This window comes from Quercus suber, unplaced genomic scaffold (assembly GCF_002906115.3).
Source record: "Quercus suber isolate HL8 unplaced genomic scaffold, Cork oak 2.0 scaffold_171, whole genome shotgun sequence".
Taxonomy (NCBI): Eukaryota; Viridiplantae; Streptophyta; class Magnoliopsida; order Fagales; family Fagaceae; genus Quercus; species Quercus suber.
This window is the reverse complement of record NW_027069631.1, coordinates 367028-382480: the sequence shown is the minus strand read 5'-3', so window position 1 is coordinate 382480 and position 15453 is coordinate 367028. Positions and strand designations below refer to the sequence as shown.

The 15453-nt window shown below is 37.6% G+C and overlaps 1 protein-coding gene across 1 annotated transcript; it reads left to right on the top strand.

The window, feature by feature from the left end:
• Nucleotides 1-6468, top strand: LOC112036175 (UPF0481 protein At3g47200). Its single transcript, XM_065778010.1, has 3 exons — nt 1-1068; nt 6130-6269; nt 6396-6468. Exons 1-3 carry the CDS (start codon nt 1-3, stop codon nt 6466-6468), a joined length of 1281 nt encoding a protein of 426 aa, XP_065634082.1.
• Nucleotides 6469-15453: the final 8985 nt, after the last annotated feature.

The following is a 15453-nucleotide window of genomic DNA, read 5'->3' as shown; positions in this document are numbered from 1 at the left end:
ATGCAAGGTCTAAAAAAGGAATATTCCGAAAGTTTCTGGCAACGGGTCACTGCCGAAAACAGGGTTAGTGTAGAAACACCTTTGCCAACGATTTCTGAAGAGACTATGGAACTAATTCGCGAGTTCTACGGAGAGGCTATTGGGCTACATGATGCTAGCTTGTCAAAACTTGTCTTGGAGGATGCCTTCTTCATTTTGGAGCTATTCCTAAGATGCCATTCGAATATTTGGCCAAGTGAAGATCCTATGTTCCACGAATCATTTCTACTCCCAACGGTGACCAATGACTTGTTATTACTTGAAAATCAGCTTCCATTCTGGTTTCTTGAAGAATTGTTCCAAGTTGTATTTCCCACGTACTCTGGTGTCCTTTCTGTTTGTAAACTTACATTTGAATTCTTTAAGGACTTCAATGTTCAAAACATAAGCCATGAGAACTCTGATGTGAAAATACTGCACTTCACGGATCTGCTTAGAACCTTTCTTCTACCACAATCACTTTGGCATTCATCCCCTCAGGCTCAGCCACCCCAAAGAGGCAATAAGAAGGTTAAACTTTTGTACTCTGCAACACAGCTGCAAGAGGCAGGAGTCAAGTTTAAGGTGAGTTCAAACAAAGGTTTATCTGGCTTGAAATTTGAAAATGGAGTGCTGGAAATCCCATGCTTTGAATTTTATGATACAACGGAAGCTCTTATTCGAAACATTATGGCATTTGAGCAAACTTGTTGTATAAGAAACGGATATGTTACCGATTACTTTTACATGTTGGATTTCCTTACAAAGACTACCAAAGATATGGATTTACTTTGTGATAATGGAATCGTGGATAATTATGTAGGCGATAACAATGCAGCAACATTGATTGTTAACAACCTTCACAAAAATATCTTATGGGTAGGTCTGAATACTGATTATTGTAAACTCTGTGAAAGTTTGAATGCATTTTATAAGGACCCTCGGCACATATGGAAGGCAATACTAAAGCAAGATTATTTTAGCACTCCTTGGAGAACTGCTACTACCGTGGCTGTTGCTATCCTTTTCGTTCTAACTTTCATACAAACCGTTTGTTCTATCCTCCAAGTATTATAGGTTTAAAGCTATTGTAATTTTAGATGGTTGTTTGATTTCTTTGTGTCAAACTTCTCATCTTTAGCTATTTTTGTCGAAGTAATTGAATTTGCTATTGTAAAATGTTAGAGATATATTAGCCCATTAGCATAGGCCCAAGCCTAATTCTACTTTGTGTGCAAGCCAAGTCTCCTACTTGTACTAGAAGTCTATTAGTCTAGGGTTTAGTCTACTATATATACACATGTTATGATTCATTGTAACACAGGATTTGTACTACACTATAATATATTATTGATGTAGTCCTTTAGGGTTTCCTCCGTGGATGTAGGTCGTTAGACTGAACCACGTAACCCTCGTGTGTTATTGTGTTTTATACTTTATGCTTTCACTTCCGCATCCATACTAGCATATTCAACATGGTGTTTCAATGCTAATATTTAACATAGTATCAGAGCCACCTTCTTGTGGTCATGGTTTTCTGTCCTTGCGGTATATTTAAGAGCAATCTTTGTCTTTCTCGGTGTATTTTTCGCTGCGTTTATCTTCTTTGGTTTCCTACTGTTGCCATCAAAACTCTCCAGCATAGTTAAGCCATCGTCAAAAGTCGCATCAACACTGCAAGACCATTGCCTTACTGTCATAGAGCCAAATTTCATTCAAGGGACCTTCTTAATCTTATCAAATCTCAAAATTTCATCAAACTTCCATCTTGAGTTTGAGAGGGGGTGTTAGAAATATATTAGCCCATTAGTATAGGCCTAAGCCTAATTCTACTTTGTGTGCAAGCCAAGTCTCCTACTTGTATTAGAAGTCTATTAGTCTAGGGTTTAGTCTACAATATATACACATGTTATGATTCATTGTAACACAGAATTTGTACTACACTATAATATATTATTGATGTAATCCTTTAGGGTTTCCTCCGTGGATGTAGGTCGTTAGGCTGAACCACATAACTCTCGTGTGTTATTGTGTTCTATACTTTATGATTTCGCTTCCGCATCTATACTAGCATATTCAACATGGTATATCAATGCTAATATTTAACATGGTATCAAAGCCACCTTCTTGTGGTCATGATTTTCTGTCCTTGCGGTATATTTAAGAGCAATCTTTGTTTTTCTCGATGTATTTTTTGCTGCGTTTATCTTCTTTGGTTTCCTACTACTGCCGTCAAAACTCTCCGGCATAGTCAAGCCATCGTCAGAAGTCGCATCAACACTGCAAGACCATTGTCTTACTATCACAGAGCCAAATTTCATTCAAGGGACCTTCTTAATTTTATCAAATCTCAAGATTTCATCAAACTTCCATCTTGAGTTTGAGAAGAGGTGTTAGAAATATATTAGCCCATTAGTATAGGCCCAAGCCTAATTCTACTTTGTGTGCAAGCCAAGTCTCCTACTTGTACTAGAAGTCTATTAGTCTAGGGTTTAGTCTACTATATATACACATGTTATGATTCATTGTAACACAAGATTTGTACTACACTATAATATATTATTGATGTAATCCTTTAGGGTTTCCTCCATGGATATAGGTCGTTAGGCTGAACTACGTAACCCTCGTGTGTTATTGTGTTTTATACTTTATGCTTTCGCTTCTGCATCCATACTAGCATATTCAACACGGTGTATCAATGCTAATATTTAACATGGTATCAGGGCCACCTTCTTGTGGTCATGGTTTTCTGTCCTTATGGTATATTTAAGAGCAATCTTTGTCTTTCTCGATGTATTTTTCGTTGCGTTTATCTTCTTTGGTTTCCTACTGCTGCCGTCAAAACTCTCTGGCATAGTCAAGCCATCGTCAGAAGTTGCATCAACACTGCAAGACCATTGCCTTACTGTCACAGAGCCAAATTTCATTCAAGGGACCTTCTCAATTTTATCAAATCTCAAGATTTCATCAAACTTCCATCTTGAGTTTGAGAGGGGGTGTTAGAAATATATTAGCCCATTAGTATAGGCCCAAGCCTAATTCTACTTTGCGTGCAAGTCAAGTCTCCTACTTGTACTAGAAGTCTATTAGTCTAGGGTTTAGTCTACTATATATACACATGTTATGATTCATTGTAACACAGGATTTATACTACACTATAATATATTATTGATGTAGTCCTTTAGGGTTTCCTCCGTGGATGTAAGTCGTTAGGCTGAACCACGTAACCCTCGTGTGTTATTGTGTTCTATACTTTATGCTTTCGCTTCCGCATCCATACTAGCATATTCAACATGGTGTATCAATGCTAATATTTAACAGAGTCAGGGAAAGGAAAACGCTTATTAGCCTTTTTAGAATTAAAAAAAAAAAAAAATTGACTCCATGTTTGCTTAATAATTATCACATCCATCAGATGCATCTTCTTTCTGATGTGTGTGGAATGTGGATCCTACAATTATATGGAAACTTTCAATGTGAGAAAAATGATACATACACCCAATGCATGGGAAACATTCTCCACATTTGATGGCTGACAATTTCAACAGATTTGTGTAAGGTTGGGTAAGGAGTACAGTACTTCTCAAGTTGCGTGGCTTATTCTCGCTACATAGGTGTCTTGTACAGGACTTTTTGTATATACTGAAAACGAAATAAAGAAAGCAGAAAGCAGCATGTCAATGCTCTAAAATGAATCGGTGGTGTAGAAGAAACATGATTGTAACATACTAAAGTTACTAACATTGATAATCCTTAATGCTGAACATCATGCATAACAAGTGTGAGTTCAGATAACAGAGATGGTCATGTTTTGCGCGTCTGCATTTTTTTTTTCTGAGCTTTGTGCACTATTTACGAATCTGCAAGTACAAAATTTGGTAAAATCAACTTTAAAATTGAGTCTCATGATACTATTCACACATTTAAAAATTATTTTATTATAATTTTTCAATTTTCAATAATAAGCAGTATTCAAACAAACAGCAAGTAATAGTAGTAGTCTGGCCCAGCCCCTGCCTCTGAAAATGGCATTCCCATGAATAGAGTATCTAGCTTTTTGTCATCATTTAGTAAAGCTGTAAAATTCTTGCAAACAGTATTCCTATATTCTTGCGCAAGTAACTGATAACCAGAATTTTCAAATACCAGCATCTACTTTTCCCAAACATCAAATAGTTACTAATTAATTTTAAATTTTCCATTTGTGAAAAAAACTGCACAAAATCCTTTTTTTATATAACTTTTTTTTATGCTTTGGATGATGAAACAAAATGATGTTCCATGGGTAAGCAATTTGTCACAAATCTATTGGGTTTAATATCTTTCCCTGGAAGAACTTTAATGTGGCAAGACTATTTATGTCACTTTAGTGAACTTCTTTTGATGATGTCTATTGAATTTATTGGATTTCTTTTTTAAAAACTCATCATTCCCTCTTTAAAGCTTTTGGGAACATGGGCTTGTTATTAGCTTTCGGAGACTCAAATGCTTTATAGATTTACAATGAATTGCTTTTTGTGACTTGAGGAAAAGTCGCGGACTTTAAGAATTTCTTTGTTCGGTGAAAGTTACGCTGGCGTTTGGAGGTCCTACCTTCATATGAGCAATTAGGCCTCCTGAAACCCTAATCTCAATTGTTTGTACTTGAGTCTTATTCCCCATAAATCCATACTTAAGGACCCAACTTTCTTTTCATGTGCAAAACAATCTAATATATTGTTGTCTAACATGTACTTTCTAGCTAGTTGTCAAATTTAAGGACCTTTTTTTTTCTTTCAATTTTTTGAATCAAGTGCCTCAACTTGGTTGCAAATTTTATCTTAATGACTCGTGTTTGGTTGCATCTCTAAAAATGATTTTGAAAGCATTTTACACAGAGTTCTTAAAGACTTTACAGTTTCTATATTTTATTAAAAAAAAAATGTAATAGTACCCCCATTTTCAATTGAGCATTCTCATCAAAGATGCTAAATGCTCTGATATGCTATTTTTATAGCGCCAAGCACAAAAAACATGCTCCATCAAAGAATGCAAATGCTAAACTTTTTGACACCCAACTACAGTGCACTACTATCTCTAGCAGTAAGGCTGTCCACGGGTCAGATTTGTGCCCAACCCGGAATCGACCCGCCAGAGATCGGGTAGGGAGGTGCCGAACCTGCAACTGACCCGTATTAGGGTCGGGTTTTACAGGTCAGTTTCTTGTCGGGTGAGCGGTGGTTTCGAATGAGGTCGAAACCCGCCGGAGAGGACAAAAAAAGTAGAAAATCGACAAGATCTCTCCTGATCTGTACAAGATCCGGTGCAATCTAGCCGGATTTGGCAGAGATTTCGCCAAATCCGATGCTTTTTCCCCCAAATCGTGTCGAGAATCGCCGAATCTGGTGTTTTAGTCGCTGAAATCTACCAAATCATGCTGGAAAACTCGTCGGAAAGCTTGAAATCCAGCTCGTCGTTCTCTCTTCAAGCAAGTCAGGTTGAACGGGTTTTGAAGGAAAGGAACCGAAACTGAACCGCCGACGACAAGTTTTAGAGCTTGAAACCCGCATCCGACCACCGGAGCTGTCAGATTGGGTTGTAGCGGGTCAGGTACGGGCGGGTTGGGTAGGTCAGCGGGTGAGATGGACAGCCCTATCTAGCAGCGCACTGTAGCTAAGTGTCAAACTCAAATATTATATTTTAATCTCCACATGTGCCCTCTCACTTTCCCACGCACGATTTCCATCATCTTTCTCTCTTCTGGTTCTCCCTCAACCCACATCTCATCAGTCATCACACTACCTCTTTTTTTTTTCTTCTTTTTTTTCTTTTTCTTTTTCTTTTGTTTTTTGTTGGTTCTCCCTCAACCCAAGCTCTTCCCTTCTCTCTATGGCCGAACCTAAAAACCCAAGCTTGAGTCGGTGTTTAGATCGGCTTGAGTCGTCGTTTTTGAGGCGTCATTCTTTTGTCGGCGTGGTCGGTGTTCTTGGCTGGGGTTGAGACTGGAGAGGCTAGGCCGCTGGAGTGGTGGTCATTGGAGAGGTTGGGGTGGGTTTTGGTTGCAATTTTGTGGTGAGTTTGATTTGATTTTGGGTCTTGATTTGGTTTTGGAATTGCGTTTTGGTTTTACAGTGCGAAGGAGGAAGGGGAAAGGAAAGTGAAGCTGTCGCCATCGAAGAAGATGACGACGGGGAGGGAAGTGGTGTCTGTGTCCGTGTTCATGGGAACGAAGAGGTGGAGCCAGAGGTTGAGTTGCAAAAGAAAAACGTGTGGTTTGTTTTCATGTGTGTGGGTGTGTGCTACAAAGTTCAAGAAGGGATGGACTTTTTTTATTTTGGTGGTTGTGGTTGGTGGTGGTGGCTATGGCTGTGAACGGTGGTGGTAGTGGGTGTGTGCAGTGGCAGTGGGTTTGTTGGTAGTGAAAGTGGGTTTGTTGGTAGTGAAAGAGATGAGAATGAGAATAAAAAATAATAAAATTAATAATATTTTAATGAAGTGGTAAAAAAATATAAAATCTTTGATGTTGGGTGTATTATAAAGTGAGTTGTTAAAATTAATAAAGTAGGTTTTTGAGATGCTAAATGCTAAATTTTTTGAAATCTTTGATGAGAATGCTCTTATAATGAAATAAGGTGCTGAATTCTATACATTTCCGAGGTTACCACTAATTAAATAAATATAACTAAATCTTCATCATATATTTCTATATTATATTAAATTATTAATTCAAAATTAAATAATTCTCATTCTTAATACCAGTATTTGTGTATTACATAACATGCATATGAGAGAGAGAGAGAGAGATTGCTGAAGTTCCATTTTTTAATGGAAAAAGAATCTGCAACAGCAATACTACTTCAAATTATTAACTCGTTTAATCAGTTTAAGCATGTAATCTTAATTCGCTTCCTACATTGGGTATACTTTTGTGATCATGAAATCTTTGCCATGCCAAATTATTGTCATAAAAATAATAGGAAGAAGAAGAAGAAAAATCAAGACCACCAAGCGATGGTATAATATTTGGAACCCCTTAAATATTTGCGGTATTTTGCTGTTCTCATTCAAAATACTCCATACGGTACATAATGGCTATGGCTAAAAGCTATCTAAGCATAGTGGCTCTTCATTTTATTGCTACACCTAAATGGATCATTACCTTTGCTTTAATGCCAAAATAGTCAGGTACTAATAGTGGCTGGAAACCAAATCCGGGATGCCTCTAGATTCGGAGCTGTAAACGAGTTGGGTTTTGTAAAGTAGCAAATGTTCAAGTTTGGCTTAACAACAAATGTAAAATATTTAAACTTGGCTTGAGTTTGAACCAAGCCTATAAATGATGTTCAAGCTCAAGCATCTCAAAAAGTCTAAAAGTTTGAGCTTAGCTTGGTTTAACTTAATTCATTAATGGAGTCAAGCTCAAGCTCAATATCAAATTTGAAAGCTTAAGATCCAACACGATTACATTATCAAGCCAATATCAAGTTTATTATCAAGCTTATTTGATTTGGGTGAGTAATCCCTGTTGGGGATTTTACCAAAATAAGGAGTAATAATAAGAGAGCAAATGAACACATCAAGTATATAGAAATTAGTGATTGACTTGGAGGCACAATTGAATGTTATCCTTAGACAATATTTGTCTCCATACGCAAGTTGCTAAAAGGTTTATACAAACTTGTTCCCAGGATACAACCAAGTTTATTGGGTTCTACAAATAGCGATTTTGGAGAATACCCACATGATTTCTTGTGTTTCTTTCAAACTTACTGTAGGGGCCTGAGGACCGAGGAAGGATAAAACCATTGTGACCATCGTTCATTCCTCGGGTGAAAGCACTTTAAGCCCGAGGAGTGGGGTTGCTCGTGGAGAGAAGGGGAAGAGACAAAATATCTCTTAGAAATCTAGACGGAGAGAATGGTGTTTAGAGAAAGAGTCAAGGTAGTTGAAAGAAGTTTCCTGTGAAAGCTCACCTACTACCTTCGCATTAAATGGTTGGCAACAGCTTTATTAGCTGTATTGATGAGGAAATGACCCCTGAACAGTAGGTTCACAGTTAAGCAATTCCTTCTACCACCTTCAACAAAAGTCTAATGGGACAAATGTCCTTAGGAGGAACTAGAGGATTGCAAATGAAGGGTGTACGGTACCCCGCACCCAGGCCCATTTGGGCCTAGGACTCTGGTATGGATGTATGGCCCATAAACCCGATCTCTTTCTACACAGCAGCCCATCCTAAAGCCACACAAGCTGTGGATCCAAACTTTGCCACTTCATCATTGCTCGGCAATACTTTCCCGAGCAGTGATGAAGGGCCAACCTTCAAACACCCCGTCCTTTACATATTCGGCAGTGCCTCCGAAGGCGCCCCTGCCAAGAATACCTGCAGAAGGGGGGAACCAAGTTCCAAGGCCATTTGCACCACTTCCCACTCCTACCTAACCACCCACTTATGGTTGACGACATTGGACCGCCTGTTGCACTAAATCTAAAGATAATCATAGCCTCTCCACAAAATTTGAGCTATAAATATGAGGAACACAGGATCGTAAAAGGTTGTTGAAAGTTCAAGGAGGGAGAGATAAAAAGAGTGAGAGAGCAAGAAAAGGAAAGAGAGAGAGGGAGGATAAAGAGAAGAGTGATTCAGGCAGTGGAAAAGAGAAAAGTGATCGCATTGAGTCTCAGTGCTGAGAACGACCTAGTGTAGGAAATCCAAGTCCACTATACAAATAAGTTGTCAGCCCAAGTGAGTCCCGGCCCAGTGGTCTCGCTTACGGTGCGAACAAAGGGTTAGGATGCAAGAAGCATAGGAGTATATAAAGGAAGAGAACTTCCAGATGAAAGGGCTCAGAAAAAATCAAGAAAAAGAGATTAGAACAAGAACAGTAAGAAAAAAGAGAAAGAGAACAGTGTGTATCCTTACATAAGAACATCGTCATCAGGCGAGTTTGTAAAGAACCATCAATATACTTGTTTTTAACTTCTGTTCATTCCATTCCTGTTTGAATCTTCGGACTTGAGCCCAACTTATTTTATCCACTCTCTAAACAAATATTTCTCTGTTTAGGCCTAGTTGGGTGGTACAGGCTTCACTATTCTAGGTGAGATTGGGTGAACACAAACCTCTATTTATACCCATAAGATCATAACCCTTCAAAAGGTATGTATGGAAAGTTAAAATGTTCATTAAAACTGTTCACAAGGCTTGAAACATTCTCAAACTTTCAAAACAGTCACTTGAAGATTCTGCAAAAAATTATGTTCTGTGATTTTCAATTGATCAAGAATTACTTTCGATCGATCGAATGCTCTTTTTCGATTGATCAACCAAGAATAAATACCGATCGAATCTTGCAGAAACTCCAAGATTATTTCATAAACAAATAAACATGAACATGTGTTTTTATCGAACCAAGTCCGAACTATGTATGAACAACTTGATTCAACCTACTCTAGAATAGAGAAAGTGTTTAATTTGATAAAATTAGGTTACATTTAAAGCATTAGCATCCAGGATTACAAAAAATATTCTATTTTACCATCTAAAAAGCTACTTTATTTATTATACCATCCCACTTTACAATACACCCAACATCATAGTTTTTATTTTTACATACAACACATAAAAATATAATAAACTACACAATAAAATAATATAAAAATATATCTTACTTCACACTCTTCATCTCTATTCCTCTTACTCTGTGTCCCTCTAAACCACTCACTACCACCGCTGAGCAACCCAGTCACACCACCCACCACCACCATAGCCGCGAATTCAAACCCAAACAAAACCCAATACCCAAACCAAAACTCAAACCCAATGCCCAATCAAAACCCATAACCCACATTGGACACCAGACCCATCACCACCACGCCACCACTGTGCCACTGTCACCAGATCACCCCATAATCTAGCAACAACCCACACCACAAAATTCACAACCCATATGACCCACAACCCATAACCCATAACCCCCACACCACCACTGCACCACCACGGCCCATGCCATCACAACCCACCACAACCTAGACCCACCACACCCCTGCCACCACCTGACCCACACCTCTAATGCATCCAAACCCTTATTACATAAAACAGAGCACAAACACACAGCCATAATAAACCCCAAACCCACATAAGAAAATCCTCATAGAAACAACCAAACCCCAAACCCACGACTTAACAATCAACAAAGAAATCAAATAATAAAAGAAAATAAGATAAGAAAAATAAAGAGAGCACTTAGAAGAACCACTTGGTGGTGGCTTGCGTTGGCCTATAACAATGGGTCTGGTCATGATGGCTTGGTGATGGTGTTCATGTTCACCATGGGTTTTGGGTTTGAAGAGAGAGAGAGAGAGAGAGAGAGAGAGAGAGAGAGAGAGAGAGAGAGAGAGAGAGAACAAAAATAATAAAAAGAAGAATCACATATCAATAGAGAAAAATTATTAGGTACTCCTAGAGTACCATAAATGCGTAGACCCCCCTCTCAAATGAATGGTGGGTCCCACTATGAATTTAATTAGTAGGATCCACCATTCATGTGAGAGAAGAGAGTACATATTTATAGTATTCTAGGAGTACACAATAATTTCTCATCAATATATATATATATTAAGTAGAGACCTCAAGCAAGAGACCATGAGGTTTTGCCAAGTGGCACACTCTTTAAAAGAAGAATTGAACTCTCACCAAAATATTCCAAATTGTCATTAATTACTTTTTTTTTTTTTTTTTTTGGGTGAATGCATCATCATTAATTTACTACTCTTTTTAGATACAACATTAGTAATTTACTAATTAAACTTCAAGTAATAGATAAGATAGAGGGATGTTAGTTATTAATGACTCTTCATAACCTTTGGTCTAATTTTCTAAAGCAAAGGTTCTTTTTTACCTTCACAGTCAACCACTGGGCTTGAGGTTAATATTCTGTGTTAAATCATTGACTGTATACATGATATAAAAATGAATAGTAATAAATAGTAGAAATGGTAGATACAAAATTCTTGGTAAATTGAAAGAATTATCATAAAATTGTTAATATTGCAAAGTAAGCTCATGTATTTGAATTTATGAGAAGTAGATGAATCCATTGGAGGTGCATTGGTCCAAGAGAACTAGGCTAATCACTAATCAAGTCTCTCCCATCTTATTAACATATAAATAGAGGACTATATCAATCTTTTTATTTCATAGCAATACACGCAAGTTTATGACTTCTTGACAAACAAAGCAAATTGTCAAAAAATTGTTTTGTGGTGCCCAATTTTTCATTTTGTTGAGGTTGTGGCACCTGCAGTTGCCACAATTATACCGGTGGCAGCAACAATGGTGACAGTTCTGGCACATGTGGTGGCGCCCATGGTAGCAATATCTGCTACAGTTATTGCTGTGAGGGCAATCTAGAATAAGGTTTCTTAAATTCAACTTTTGGAAAGGAGTACGAGTATCCATATACATACTTATGTTTGGCAATTTACTATGTAAATTTACAAAATGTTCTATGTATGATGAAGATTTGAAAGCTTTATGAGGTCATCCATATATATGTTCAAAGAATCACTTTTCAACCATTGTGGTTTTTGGTTGATAAGTGACTTGATATTGCAAAAGGTTATTTTCATATTAGTTTGGGATACATACAGAAAATAATAAAGTATTGCTAAATTTGAATTTTGCACTAACTATGCTCACTAGAAAATTTTCTTCATTTTAAGCTTTAATAAGATTTGTTTAAACATTGACGTTTGGAGAACAATGGTAATTTTTATCTTTTATGTTGATGTCTATAATTTCTTAAACATTGTAAATATATTTGTCTTATTACTCTTCTACAACTCATGATGAAACACTACATAGATAAAGAATACCCAGTTTTGGAATAAAAAAATATGTCTAAGGACTAGGGTTTGGTTTGAATTTAGTTTTACTAACAAACTTTGTAGATTAACTATGACTAACAATAATAGAATTAGCATTTGTTGTAAAGAAAATTGAAATATTCTCAAGTGCCACATCAAAGATAAAAACAAATTAAATATTGAATTTTTGTTTAATTTGATTTAATATTTCAAGACTTTTCAAATTAAAAAATTAATTTTATTTGTTTCCTTTGGACTTATGGTTTTTGTAAAGGCTAAGATTAACTATGGGTGTTTGAGATGTGTATTTTGTTTTAAAAATAAAGAGAGAGAGAGAGAGAGAGAGACATTTTGTAACAACTTTTATTCTACAATATTCCTCCAAAAAAAAATTTCCCTCATTCCTTGAACTGAATAATTATAATGGTTATGTGTGTGCAATTTATAATTGTTACTTCTTATGATAAACTCATTACTAACAAAATTTTATTACAATTATTCTATAATATATGTACAATATTCTTCAAAATCATCTTACATAAAACATTACAACATTATCCGTGTATCGCATGGGCAACTCACTAATATTAATAAAAAAGGGAGAGAAACAATATAAAAAAAAAAATTAAATACAATATCCTGCTACATTAACATCTTACCTAGATGTTACTATAGCTAAATTGTAAAAAAATTTACAATTAACCCTCCAGATAATGCACACTTTTTATGGCTTGGTGCTATAAAATAGCAATTTGGGGTTGTAAAATGCTAAGGCTCTTAGGCGTTAACAAAATTGCCAAGTGAGTGGGGGACGAGTGGGCCATGACCATGAGATTAGTAGATGGGCGTCACTTTCCATCAAAGTGATGGAGGTTCATAAATGAGCGTTGATGGAGTGCGCCTTTTTGTGGTTATAAATAATACATATACTTTTTTTTGTGGTTTTTTATTTTAAAAAGTAATTTTATGTTAATATTCTCCGGGGAATGAGGGGTCAAAATCTTGTGGAGACCCTAACCATAATGACAGTACTTAATTTACACATGAAAATCTTATCCAAGTTAGCAAATTTGGGATTTGGATAAACACTTATAGGTTCTGTGAGCCTGTGATGGTTGTGACTTGTGATCATTCTCAGCCTCTAGATTTGAATAAGGGCACAATTCCCTTGTGAGGTGGGGTCTCATTTAAAATATGATATGCATGCACTAAGGCTGCGTTTGGGTCAATGTAAATCGAATTCCGAGTGTAAAATAAATGCAGGGAAAATGAATTTCCGTAAGGAAATTAAAATCCAGGTGTGGGGGGTAAAAACCCAGAGCTACTCAATGGGCCTAGGGCACCACGTTGAGGAGCATTAAATTTTCGAGGAGCAGTAGTTGGTTGGAACGACCAATCTGAAGACAGTAAGCCCAGAAGTAGAGGGGGAGTAGCGTCCGAAGAGGCCACTGCTAGTCCGAAGATGTCTTACTCCTCGGTCACAAATAACCTTGATCAATCAAACGTGTGGAAGGTCCAATTGATCTTCCTAGCAATCTCAATGATAATGATAAGTTCTGGTTGGATCCGGAGATGATCAGAACTAAAAAATATCTAAAGGAAAAGCTGCTACTACCGTATTTAATGCACTGCAACAGCTTTTCTGGCCGCATTTATGTGGAGAAGACCCCTGAACAGTGTAACCTTAGCTACCGCCACTCACAAAGAACTAAAGTAGACATATGACATGATATGCACTTGAGTAGGTACGCAGATGAAGAACAGATGGACGATAGAGATGATAGGAAATGATGTTATATAAAGAAAAAGGGTCCCTGTTAATGGGGGGAAAAAAAGAAAGAAAAACTCTACTGTAGCTCTGAATGTTGTAATCACTGTTCACTTAATAAAACATCTCTTCGGACATTCATTCATGGAGTTGCTTAAGCATTATTTCATGTTACCATCTCTGTAAGTAACCTAGCCAACCATTGTTTACTTCATAACCAGCCCAGCTCTTCTACCCACTCTCTACAAATTCATTGTCCTGGGTTCGTTGAGCCTTTAACCCATATCTTTTGGGCTTGGGCTACAAAAACAGACCCTACACCAGGTGTTTGGATGTGCAATGGAAAATAGTCCAGAAAAAATTTCTAGTGTTTGGTAACATTCTGAAAATGCTATTTTCCTACAAATTTTTCACATTTTCTCAGTCATTTTCTCAGCTTCCAAACAAATTTGATATCAAAAATCCACCACCACAAAAAATCCATCACTATCCACAGAAAACCCACCACCACTCAACACAAAAACCACCAAAACATCACCACCCACACCACCACAACAACAACAAAAAAATCAAAGATCAAAGAGAGAAATATTGAGAGATTGAGGGAAAGAGAGATTGATCTTCAGCGGCGGCGACAATCTTTAGCGGCGGCAACGAGATTAGTCTTCGATGGGTTGAGAACAAGATCGGTCTTGGGTGGTGACGACGAGAATGAGATGCAAGGCTCCAATCTAGATGGTAGCAACGTTGAGGAAGATGAGAGAAAAAAGAGGAAACTTGGCCAGCACGTGATCTGGGCAGTAGGGCGGCATGATTTGGGCGGTGGGGCAGCACAATCTGGGCTAGCCGGAGCTTAGCTAAGGTGAGGCGTGATCTAGGTTTGTGCTAGTTGCTTAAGCATTATTTCATGTTACCATCTCTGTAAGTAACCTAGCCAACCATTGTTTACTTCATAACCAGCCCAGCTCTTCTACCCACTCTCTACAAATTCATTGTCCTGGGTTCGTTGAGCCTTTAACCCATATCTTTTGGGCTTGGGCTACAAAAACAGACCCTACACCGGACATTCATTCATGGAGTTGCTTAAGCATTATTTCATGTTACCATCTCTGTAAGTAACCTAGCCAACCATTGTTTACTTCATAACCAGCCCAGCTCTTCTACCCACTCTCTACAAATTCATTGTCCTGGGTTCGTTGAGCCTTTAACCCATATCTTTTGGGCTTAGGCTACAAAAACAGACCCTACACCAGGTGTTTGGATGTGCAATGGAAAATAGTCCAGAAAAAATTTCTAGTGTTTGGTAACATTCTGAAAATGCTATTTTCCTACAAATTTTTCACATTTTCTCAGTCATTTTCTCAGCTTCCAAACAAATTTGATATCAAAAAATCCACCACCACAGAAAATCCATCACTATCCACACAAAACCCACCACCACTCAACACAAAAACCACCAAAACATCACCACCCACACCACCACAACAACAACAAAAAAATCAAAGATCAAAGAGAGAAATATTGAGAGATTGAGGGAAAGAGAGATTGATCTTCAGCGGCGGCGACAATCTTTAGCGGCGGCAACGAGATTAGTCTTCGATGGGTTGAGAACAAGATCGGTCTTGGGTGGTGACGACGAGAATGAGATGCAAGGCTCCAATCTAGATGGTAGCAACGTTGAGGAAGATGAGAGAAAAAAGAGGAAACTTGGCCAGCACGTGATCTGGGCAGTAGGGCGGCATGATTTGGGCGGTGGGGCAGCACAATCTGGGCTAGCCGGAGCTTAGCTAAGGTTTGTGCGTTCTCTCTGTTTGTGCTCT